Source organism: Pyxicephalus adspersus, chromosome 2, assembly GCF_032062135.1.
Source record: "Pyxicephalus adspersus chromosome 2, UCB_Pads_2.0, whole genome shotgun sequence".
In the NCBI taxonomy this organism is placed as follows: domain Eukaryota; kingdom Metazoa; phylum Chordata; class Amphibia; order Anura; family Pyxicephalidae; genus Pyxicephalus; species Pyxicephalus adspersus.
The window spans coordinates 114,889,557-114,901,926 of NC_092859.1; the positions used below are offsets into that span (position 1 = coordinate 114,889,557).

At 41.2% G+C, this 12,370-nt stretch overlaps 1 protein-coding gene across 1 annotated transcript in view; it reads right to left on the reverse strand.

Moving 5' to 3' along the window:
• SND1 (staphylococcal nuclease and tudor domain containing 1) overlaps positions 1 to 12,094 on the reverse strand; it is a 265,369-nt gene extending 253,275 nt beyond the window's left edge. The window contains 4 exon segments of the mRNA XM_072401947.1: positions 257 to 335; positions 1,199 to 1,319; positions 4,178 to 4,327; positions 11,900 to 12,094. Coding sequence (XP_072258048.1) covers positions 257 to 335; positions 1,199 to 1,319; positions 4,178 to 4,327; positions 11,900 to 11,965 — 416 coding nt within the window. The 5' untranslated portion in view covers positions 11,966 to 12,094.
• Between the last annotated feature and the right edge of the window lie 276 nt (positions 12,095 to 12,370).

Here is a 12,370-nt window from a genome sequence, read left to right on the forward strand (position 1 = left end):
TCTTCCCAAGAACACCTTTGTTCTTCTACTTCAACAAAGCAAGACAGGACAGTATTTGTCATGTCAAAGAATTTGTGCAGTATATATTCATTTTCTAAGGTCTAATTGTCTATATTGCTTGTTTAATACACTTTAGCCAATATGACCAGGGTCTAATAACCCTTGTACAACACGGACGCTTAAAAGCTAAAACATGAACACCTAATTCTAGTCTGTTACAAAGGGGAATTCACCATTTACCAAAAATTGCACTTACGTTGTGGCTCGTACTCCTTCACGACGAGATGCCAATCCTTCTGAAACAAGTGACTCTGCAATATTCTCCCCTGATGTATCTGAAACAAACAGTTGTCATCAAGTAAATTATTAGGTAGCCTAGGTGTTCGAGTAAATTAAAATATTTCCTCTAGTTGTCACTTGACTTCCTAAAGCATTTAAAAATGTCCAAAATAAACTTTAGGTTTAGATGCACTTCATACTGTAATAATGTATTTAGCCTAAACATTTTTATTAACAAGCATTTATATAGCACCCTTATATTACACATAGCTTTATAAAGTCCATAGTCATGTCACTAGCTGTCTCAAAGCTCACAATCTAATGCTCCTACCATGGTTATACTTTAATTACACAGTCTTAGGTCAATTTTGTGGGGAAGCCAATTAAAGTAACTGCATGTTTTTGGAATGTGGGAGGAAAATTAGAGTACCCGGGGGAAACTTACACAGCACTGAGAACATGCAAACTCCATGTATACATTCAAACCTGGGATCCAGTGCTGCAAAGGCCAGAGCACTTACCTCTGACCCATCATTTCTATCTGATAAGATCTGGTGAGGATTTTTTTATTGTCTTCATCTCTAACTAAAAGGGAAAATTTCCACACCCTCCCCACCCTTTTATACAGCTACCTCCAGGCCAAGTGTCCATGTTTACAGATTTCCCTTTATCTTTTGCTATACTGGGGACAATTACATTTTACAATTACATTTGTCACAGTCAGCCTCACAAGAAAGAAAAAAAAAAACAAGACGGGCTACAACCATTCCCTACTCCACAGATCACTTTAGTTTTAAACCACTAAATCTCAGCCTGTCGGACACACCACTTTTTTTATGTAAGCCTAAACAGTTTAGAGAAATCAGAAATTAAGAGTAACTGATTTTTACGATAGAGAAATGCATTTTTATTTACGTACCTTTGCCCAAATACACCATTCCGTATTCTCTTCCTTGAGGAGTTTTGTATTCTACAACAAAACAGACCTCTTTTCCGATCAGCTTTTTCCTCAGGAACTCACGAGCTGGAAATGCCCAAGGCTGAAATGTATATAAAATACAGATTTGGTTAGGTCAGACTGTTAACCTTTTAGTACAACTTATTAGTAACTCACCAGTATATCAATTATTTTTTGTTGGTTTGTGCTTCACTGGGGCCCAAGTTATTACTGGGAAACTAGTGTGAAAAAAACTTTTACAGTTTTACCTAAAAAAAATAGGGGGGGGGATGCTGGTAAGATCTTTAGCTTTTGGAGAAGACAAAGGGACAACCAGCCAAAAATTGTTTTTTAATATTATCCACTCCTTTTAAGTAACTTTTAGATTTAGATAATCTTCAACTTAAAAAAAATGTGTGGAACAGAGTAAACCTAGGTAAACCTGTGCATAGACCGGCACATCTTTCTAAACTGTCGAAAAATCAGAGACACTGGAGGTTTGTAACTTTGTAACTGTCACTAAAGTGCTCAGAGACTCCTTCTGCCAACCCCTACATCTCTACTGATGTATGAAAGAGGAACCACTGAGGGTACCTGAAGCCAAGGCAGACTCCCTAAGGTGTTCACATCAGGTGAACATTTCACCTAAATATAGCGATGTTTTAGGAAGTGTATTGGTACATTTGATTTCAGTCAATTTAAATTGCTTGTTTTCTGATGCTTGATGTAGATATAGCATCTGTTTGTCTTTTAGCCAAGGTTGTTAAAGCCAGTGGTTCAAAAACCTGGAAGTTATTTTATTGGCTCCCACTAATTGAAAACTGGCTGATCCAGGTATTGCACTGTTGTAGAATTCTAGTTATTCTCTTATTTCACAACTATAAGATACCAGAGGCATGACTTGCATAGGGTGAGGTTGTCTACGTTAAAATGTAGGTTGAAATTTTTTTATTGAGGCCTTTTACATCAATAACTTAGTTTAGTTTTTTAGTTAAGAATTTATCTGTGGTAATTACCGAATAAACAAAAGTTTAGCTCATTGAATTAATTACACTTACACTCTTTGGTAAAATATGGCGTGGAAAATTGGCATGAAAAATGTCCCCACTTAAAATTTCCAACACTCTGTATTCTGTTAAAATGATCTTCGGAAAAGAGGCAATAAAGCCAACTAGGCAGTACTGGCAGTAGTGATACTGAAGATTTATCAATGCAGAATGCCTACAATTGTATAGAAAACCAACTGCACTAATAAGCAACAATTGTTTCTCTTCTAATCAAGGACTCTACAAAGCATAATTTCAAACAGGCTGCATTCCTGTGTAAGAAGTTAGATAGTCAGCAAAAGGGGCCCCAAAAGTATAGGTCAATTCCTTAGACTGCCAGTAGATGGCATTAGCATTTCAATAACCCCAAAAAAGCTTAAGAAAGCTTAAACTCTAAGTCGTGTTTTTTTTTGGTTTACTTTGTATTTTCAACACTTTTACTTTGTATTTTCAACACTTTTCAAAAAAGTCAAATTAGCAGCACCAGTTCTAGAAACAGGAATTCTGCAATTATCCTATGGGAAGACCAAAACCAGGGAAGGAGTTGCCTAAATACCCATGCAGAACTAGCTACCATATACCAGTCTATGCATTTAGTATTAAACAGTATTTTTATAGTGGCAACAGATTATGCAGCACTGTACATTATTAGGGGTTGCAAATGACAGTTACAGACAGTGACACCAATAAGGAAGAGAACCCGGCCCAGAGCTTACAATCTAAGAGGTGGGGGAAGCAGCACATTGAGTATAAGCCTAAAATTTGCTTTTATATTTCGAAAATAGGATGGATGAACCTTAGCCAAAAAATTACTAGTATACAAAATTACATTGTGCCATCATAAAATGTTTTGTTATGCTAATTGTACAGCACCCTGTACCATGGTGCCCGTTCTTGTAACATCACATCTGCCTACAATGGGACCCCTCACACAGGTTTACACTTCTACCTTTGCAGACAGCCCAATCTTTCTCTAAGCAAGGATGCTTGGTATACTGCTCTTCAAAACAATCGGCTTGGTTTCCTAGCAGCAAGTTGGATACTAAGTGAGAAATGGCAAATCATGTCATAATGGAACAATATGTAATTGATTGTGCATGCTAGAGTGAGCGTAATTGAAAGAATCTCTTACATGGGATGTAAATGGTTCATTCAGGCCCTGGTCAGTGTTACGCTGTGTTAGTGCTCACACAACATACACATTAAAGATATTATTATTATTATTATTATTATTATTATTAAACAGGATTTATATAGCGCCAACATATTACGCAGAATAGAGTATTGCGTATGTATATACAAATGTGCTTTGCTGTAAGGCCTGCATCTTGGGAGTTTGCTTGTGATTGCAAAATGAAGGTCACCAATGCACCTCATTAGGTTTCACCCCAAGCTCTTAGTCAGGTGAACCAAGTGGAAGGATTTGCATGGCCTCCTGGTTAAAGGTGGAGCTACAGAAAGGACCATGGTTAGAAACCATAACATCCAGTGTGTTTGTGAGGAGGGGGCAAAACACATGGATATCTGTCTTTAAGGCTACATCTAACCTTGCAGGGAGTACATTGCATGCCATCCAGCTGAAAAAGTTTTCTGGTGAGAATGCTGCATGTATACACCCGCTTTTTCAAAATGTATTTAGTGACCAGGTTACACACAACCAAAAACTATCTAGGCTTTATGGACATGAATTCTAAAAACAAAGGAAAACAATGAATGAACAACCCTTTCACAATTTTCCAATTACATAACTTTATGAACATTACTTTTAACTCCTGCTGCTGTAACTGCTTTATATATTTTACACAAAAGCCAACTTGATGCATCAAACCTATCCTACATTAAAATGAACTCCTGATTAGAGAAAGAATAAAAAAATAAACCAAAGCAAACGATCAGGTAGACGGTTCTTGCTTACCTCATCAGGCACATCCTTTGCATCTTGCTGAGAAGCAGCAGCTCGGCGTGCCAATGCACCAGCACGAATGTTACTAAGGTTGATCTGACGTTCTGGTGGCGGGCCTCCACGTGGTTGGCCTCTTACAATTATGGCACATCCGGAAAGAACCTAAAAATAAAGTACTTTTAGTCTCGGGCTAAATGTTTGCATTTAAGTAAAATAGACATTAAAACAAAACCAGAATACATAGGCTCTGAACATGTACATACACAACTCAATTCTTAAAAGATTGCTTTCCAAGATCATCTACTTGCTACCATCAGATGTGACCTGGCGTGTGTGTACATGTATATATACACACAAAGTAGAACCCAGGTTATCCGGAATTTAGATAACCTGCACCTGTCAAAATGATTCCGGATAACCAAGGTTCTACGGCAATCAGCAGAGCTCCACTCTATGATTGGCTGAGGAAAGGGAACCCTGATGACAAGTCTCCCCCAGTCAAGTCTGGTGCTGAATGGCTGGGAAAAACTACACTTATCCAGAATCAGACATTCCCTGTGGGTGTCAGATAACTGAGGTTCGTGCGTGCATATCTATATATCTATATATCTATATATCTATCACACATACATGCGAAAGGTACAATTCTGCCACCCAAGCTACACGCATACATGCGAAAGGTACAATTCTGCCACCCATGCTCCATGGGCACAAGGAGAGTCTGGTGCCAAGTCACTGTTGAATAACTAATAGTGTGATGGTGTCCTGAAGTTTTCTATTTCTGATTTTTTACGTGTCTTTTGCACAGAAGGACAAGGCTTCTGATCAGATTCAGGATCAGAAAAATAGTTGACATCTGAATATGTGTTGCCCCAAGAAAATAATGCACAATAAGTGCTTTTACCAGACCTACAAAACTACCAGAAGGGTAAACTCCAACACCAGATTGTGATGCTCCAACACAGGATGCCCTGTTCTGTAACCAGACCGGTTGCCAGCCGGTGGTCCTCAAACCAATGGTGGACCAAGAGAAAACTTGGGGGGTCCAGAGCTCTGGTCAGTGCACCCCAAAGCAGGGTCTGGAGAAGGACCCCACTGGTGGGATGCTCCAGCCAGTGCCGCGGACCATGTCTCCCAAGCAGTTCCCAGGCTCCGGAGGTGGGCATGCTGTGTCCCTGCACACAACCCACCCACTCTTATTGCAGTCTCAGATCAGCGATGGGAGAGTGGGCGGGGGTTATGTCATGATGTCATTCTGGGGGAGGTTTCTCTCCCTTTGAGTGACACCCAGCCCTCCGCGCATGTGCGGTCGGGAAGCCAGTGATTTTAGTGGTCCGTGAAACCAAAAAGGTTGGCGACCACTGCTTTGGAGTATAAACAAAATCAAAGTACATTTAATCTTAAACGTTGGTAATAAAGATTTGTTGTAAGGAACTTAACAAAACTTAGTTTAGAATAAGCTTCTGTGTGCAGCAAGTCATATGTAATAAACCCAACTATTGTGTTTAGATTTGTGTGGTGAACACAATCACCTGTGGCACAGTGAACATTTTTAGGAACAAGGACTGTGGTATACATGCTTTGTTAAACAGCATATATGGGCATGGTAAAAAAAAAAAAACATCCAAAGAGCATCCTTTACCTGCCTATGGAAAGCAGACAGGTCTGTCATTTGTCCGAGTGCATAATACATGGCACTATCACTAAGGTGCAAGGGGGCATATATTTTTAGGATATTGCACCCTTTAGCCTAATTTACTAATTTTACTTTTACATTTAGCAAGCTTCTCAAGTTCAAGATTGGTAAATTGGTCAGCAGAAGCAAGCTAAGGTGATCTAACTCTGCTAAAACACAAATGTAATAAACTGCAGTTTAGCAGTCTTTACATGTGGGAGCTGTATTTTGTTTTTTTTGTTTTTTTTACATGCTTAGGATATTACCCCAATGTACAAAATGTTCCTGTTGGTCTTGCCAGAAACACTGGCTCCTCTTGTGACCAGTGTCATCTCATTATACACTATGATGTACATTGGTAAAGTACTGGTATGACTGCACATCAGCCAAACTATTGCAAAAAAGCACAGCAATGTGCTTTGCAAATAATCTGGTACAGACTTACAGAACTCAAAGCAAAAAGCCCCATGGACTGCTCTATCAATGAAGTAATGCTTTCCGATTTGAGAGCCTGGTAATGTGCACTGTCAGATTGGTTCTTCTCCAATAAGTGATTTGCTTTGTGCTTTGGGATTCATTCAAAAACAGATGCACATGGCATTTGACTTATGATTGGAAGGGGGGTTTCCATGCGAGTAGCATGAGCGCAAGCCTGATTCTTGCCAACATAAAAAGATCACTATGTAATGAATATAAACAGTGGCAAGTCTGCAGTTCAGCCTATGTAGCAGTCATTGCTGCCTGCATAGAAATAATGAAGTAAAGGTAGCATTCCAGAAACAGGAAAATATTCTTTTTAAACAATGAGAAAAAAAAAAAAAATTTGGAAAAACAACTGCAGCTATTATAGAGTAAGGGACATGTAATCTGCAATATATGACATGTTTTGCCCTTAGACTTTTAGAACAACTGTTGCAATAAATATTCACCGCACAGGAAGCACATTGCTTTCAATTAGCTAGCCTAATGAGGCTTACGTTGTGCAACAGCAATGCAGCAACCAAGGCTACCACTATTGTACATTGGTAAAAGCTCAAATTAAACAAAATTTGAAAGCATTTTGAAAAAAACATCCTATCAGTTCAATGTTAACACTATTAAATGTGACAAAAGACTATTTACTTTGAAGCCAAACTCAGGAAAGCTTACAAACTATTAATAGGATCTTTTGTTGATAAGCATGCTGATAGAGAGCAGATCAATGTGGCTTCTCCCATGTTCAATACCAGGCTAGGGCAGATGCCAAAAAACCTGTACACTGAGGACAGGAGTTGGATGATGGGCTAAGCACAACTTGTTGCAAAAATTGCAAGAAATGTATTGGGCTACTGTATTTTTGGCTGTAGTTCTGCTTCAAACCCAGGCATACTTTTTTTTTTAAAAGGTAGGTTTGTAAGTTTCTCTGGTCAACACCAAAAACCTCTGAACCCACCACAGATCATGAAAGCTGCCACGATAAGCAGATCGATTGGGTTCAGTAATAAAACGCTTGAAACTATGCAGAAAACCGAGGCTCAAGTAGTACAGTAAAAACTTGGAACACCTGAACTGTATACGCATTCTCACGCATGCGCAGTGAGATCAGCTAGTTTTTCCCCCAATCTGTCACCCGATCTCACGCCCGTGCAGTCGGAGATCGGGTGATGTAGGAATAAGAACCTGGGAGGAGAGAAGATGTTGGCGCCAAAGACTGATGCCAGGACAACATGGGACCCAATGGAAGAAACCTCGCGATGGATAGACTGATCTGTAGGACTGAGTCAGTAATTTTTTTCTTTGGGGTTTACCGGTATTTCCACTTGAAGTACAGGAAAAAGTGTATTTTAGCAATGTTACCAACCTACAAATCTCCAAAGATGCAGCTGAGGGTAAAGGTCATATTGTAACCAAAGGATCCTTTAGCTCGTGAGAGTTTTGTAAATTGAACAATTTAAAGGTTTGAAATGCCAATAAACGTATCATGGTTAAAAGTAATGAACAGTAAAGTCTGTTAGGTTGCTTTATCCAATAGGTCCTTTATTTACAAGGGATCTTATTTGACTTGTTGCTTGATTTAAGATTTTACATACACAAGACTTTTGGGTAGAGAAGTGTTCAGAACACATTAAATTCTATTTCCAAAATAGGTGGCAGTAATTACCCAAGGCTCATCAAAATGCTTCCCAACTTTGTAGAGTTATTATGAAAATCTTCAATCCCCTCGCTTTAACTTTTTGAGGTTATTATCCCAAAGCAATCAAGCTGTGTCAACATACAAATCTACAACTCTACTTGGCCCAGGGTTACAGGTCAACACAAAGGGGAAGGGAGACAGGAAGGGGCAACCATCTACACTCCCTAAAATACAGCTGTACTCCAACCTGAGCAGCCTGAACTTCATGTGGGGGTGGGTGAAGGTCAAAACAATAGGTTTAGAGACTGAATGCAGGACTTAAGCCTCCTATGTCCAATGGACATGACAGGATTTTCACTGGAAACAGTTTTTCGTGTTTGTTTCTAGGGGCAGAGGAATAGGTGCTGTAACACATTACTGTTCTGTTCTATGGAGAGGATGACGAGTGAGCAGAATGATCCCCCCATAAGAGTCAACAGTAGTCATTCCTGATCAGTCATTTATCAATCTGCTGTACTTGAAAGATTTTCCCCTGAGACTAGAACAACCGTTTGGCTCGGGTGACTATTATACAGCAAGTGTACACATAGCTTCAGAACAGAAGTGTCTTTTTTTATGAGACCTCCAAGTATGGTGATGTCATGGGCTGAAGGGGTACGCAGCATACAATGGATGAAATGCTGTCAGATCGAAGACCACAGGCATGCAAGAAGCTACAATCAGACTGAACATGATATAAATGTCTTTGGGGATTGAGGTTATTATTACACAGTATTTATCTATTGCCTCATATTACACAGCGCTGTACAAAGTCCATAGTTATGTAACTAGCTGTCCCTCAAAGGGGCTCACAATCTAATGTTCCCAACACAGTTATATGTCGTTAATATAGTCTAAGGACAAATTTTTGGGGGGAAACCAAGTACCCTAACTGCATGCTTTTGGAATGTGGGAGGAAACTGGAGTACCCCGGGGAGACACGGGGAGAACCTGCAAACTCCATGCACCTAATGTCCTGGCCGAGAGTCGAACCTGGGACCTAGTGCTGCAAAGGCCAGAGTGCTAACCTCTATGCCACCATGCTGCCCTTACCGTAATAAGGACTTCTAGAGATCACTGCTTTCCCTACAGCCCCTCTTACTCTCAAATATACTGGAAATCAGTGTTCAAAATACTACACTGGCCACAAAACATCTAATATACAAAAACACATAATGTGATTTGCAGGAACCCCACAATAAGGGTCCCGAATGAACAAATTCACTCTAAAATGCTGTCAGTTGTGTAAAGAAATTGTTTACAGATGTTTATTGCACCACATACTCTTAGGTAAGATGTAGAGAACGGCGATTGGATGAGATACCAAAGTTCCATCAGCAACTGTCCAAAGGCAGGTCAGGTAATAAAAGGCTGATAAGATGGAGTAGAAGGGCAGCAATGGGGATAGTGGAGATGTCTGGAATATCCAGAGGAAAGTTTGTTGCAATGTGGACATAAACTGCCAGCACACCAAACTACAGCACAGTTTTAAATTTCTTTGATTTGCAGTGCTTCAGTTAGGCCTCTTTCAGAGCTAAATTCAACCCCCAGCCCACACAAACATCAGATGTCCTGTCACACCTGAATGGACTTGTCCATGGGGCTGTAATACACAGAGCACAACCAGGACAGTGCTGGACATTAACAAGTGAACCAATCTCACTATTGTTACATCCGCAACTGGGAGGGCGGATTAGATTAGGTCAGGAAGGGGACTAAACAGATAACTGCACTTTGTTTCAAAATGCAGTTAAGACTTACTTAATAGTTATATAAACTTATGGAGCCTATACACATGCATTATATTACATGCTCGTTGCCACAACACACATTCTATTCAGTGCTTTTCAATGCTATTTCTTCATTAGTGGAACTAAACCCAATATACTCACCTGTCCCAGTTCCCATGCAGGGGGCTGCCATCTTCTTCCTTCTCCTACAGGATATGATCATTTTCCATTCTGATTGGCAGAGCCAGGATGATGCAACTCCTGCTCAGGAATTCCGGGTTGCAGTTTCTTGTAGTGCTCAGGCAGAAATTATGGCAGAAAGCATATAGTCTTTCCCTCTCTGCAAAAACTGGTCTGATCAAGCATTTTTAAAATGAAACTTTAGTTTCACTTTAATGATACAATGAACTGTACTGTAGAAGCCAGCTCACTGACCCTAACATACCAACCTTAAAGGGTGTAAAGCCCAGTTCTTTCCATACAAATGAACCACCTTGCTTTCCAAACACTTTACTTCTGAAAACAGGAATGCCGGTGCAACCTGAGCACACGTCGTCCATGATAACCACAAGCACGATGCGTTATATTCCGGTCTTCTAATGTCTACAGCCAAACCAGACCCAGCCATAGATGAACACTGACAGCAGAAAGATGCGGCCAACACTACTATAAAGTAGCCACAACCTGTCCAAACTAGACCATGCATGTTTATTAAATATCCCCAAAACCCATCCATCCATCGTGAAGCTACTTGATTCGAAACTAAATATAAGAACAGTTTCAATTGTCCATTCACAAAATAGAAAGTGCCAATGGAACTCTACAGATTCACAAACCTTACATACAGAGCGATTCAGTCTACATTAAACTCTCCAGTCTACATTAAAAATAGCGAATCAGTTGAAGCCAAGATGTTATAATTTTGTTGGATAATAAAACGATTAAAATTTTTGAAAACAAAAAGGTTCCGAGCACAACCAAAGGCGGTGGAAAAAACGTGATCTTCAAGACATTACTGTAACGTGTCGGTTGCAATCCTTCAATGTATTGCCCGTCTTCGACTTTTTCAGTCGGATTACGGCAGGTGAGGGTAAAGTTTGTGGTATCATTCTGACCGTATTTAGGATTTATGTCAGAATCTCACCGTATACATCCAGCTTGAGGTTTATTTTAGACTGCCAAGCTCAGAACAGCGACTACAGAATCATCATTTTATCATTATAATGATTTTGTTATGGAAAAATCACTTTGACAGATCTGTCAAAAAATTGTCACTGAGGATTTGATGAAAAGCTGACCAACACTCTTCGCTTTCCCCGGTCATTATTAGTGGATAGGACAGGCCGTGTCCCCCTGGCAATAATGTTGCCTAATCACTCCGGGGGTCGCTGAAATCAAAGCTGAAACAGCAGCTGTGTGCCAGGTAGACCTGGGAATCCCGGCCTCCGGTGCTCCGTATAGCCGTCACCACAGTACAGAACCAAGGCAGCTGAAGATCATCCAGAAGCAGATTAGAATATGGGTAGTGATGGTGCCCGGCGCTGGAACTTGCACAGGTAAATTGGCCGGAATAAATTCCAATTTAAAATAAAGCTCAATTCTCAGGGAAGGACTGCTAAATAAATTAATTGGAAACAAATGGTGAAGAAATCTCCCCCTGGTTGGGGCAATTCCCCAAAAGAATCCTTTGTATCCTGGCCAGAGCATCAGGACTATGCTGGCACCATCTGCCAAAGAATGGAACCGCTGGAAAGCTCTGCCGATGTGACAGATTGTACAATCTTATATGGTATGGCCAGCTTTAGGAGCATGTTGCTATAGCAGTAAGAACATCTGTATAAATCAGCCTGCACACAGCTACAACTTACACACAGATGTCACAAATCTGATGGAAAGTCTCAGCAGCCCCGGGTGATAATGTTATCAGCACAGGGAAAGCAGGAAGAGCCATACGGAGCCCCGGGTAGTCCCGGCTACAGCTGTTAGCCGGCAGTGCCATGGCAGCGCTGGGAGAGGAGCGCTAAGATAGCCCCAGGTGACTGCCAGCACAGCGTCATCCTCACACAACTCTCCGCAACTTTCACACAACTTCCCCAGCATGGCGGCATTGTGAGGACTTCACCTGACACCTCTCTACTCATTGCCACACTTCACTAACCCGCCCAAACTCTCCTCACCGACTTCACGATGCCTCTCTGCACCACAGGGGATGCCGCGGTTGCCTGAACTCCTGAGGAAGCCATGACGTGACGGTGGAGACGTAGCAAGGAGATGAAGGACGGGACCGGGAACTGCTTGTGCTGCTGTATCCCTTACACTGACTGACTAAGAGAGAGCGCCGCCGCTGCACAGCCGCTATTTATCGGCCCGCCCCCTCCGCTTAACCCGCGCGTGCGCCTACTACTACAGGCCGGGATAGAGCGCTTTCAGGATGACGTCAGGGACACGCCCATCGGAGGGTTTCAGTTCCGGTGCGCTGTTGTAGGAAGGACACGTCAGCACGTGTATGTGTGAGAAAATAGAAGTAGGTGCTGGATGTCATCTGCCGAGCAGGGAATAAAGTTTTGTAGCGCCAAAACTGCTGTATGGGCTGTGTGAAGTAATGAGACATCTAGTCTGCAGCGGCACCCTTCTATTCGTCTTCTATG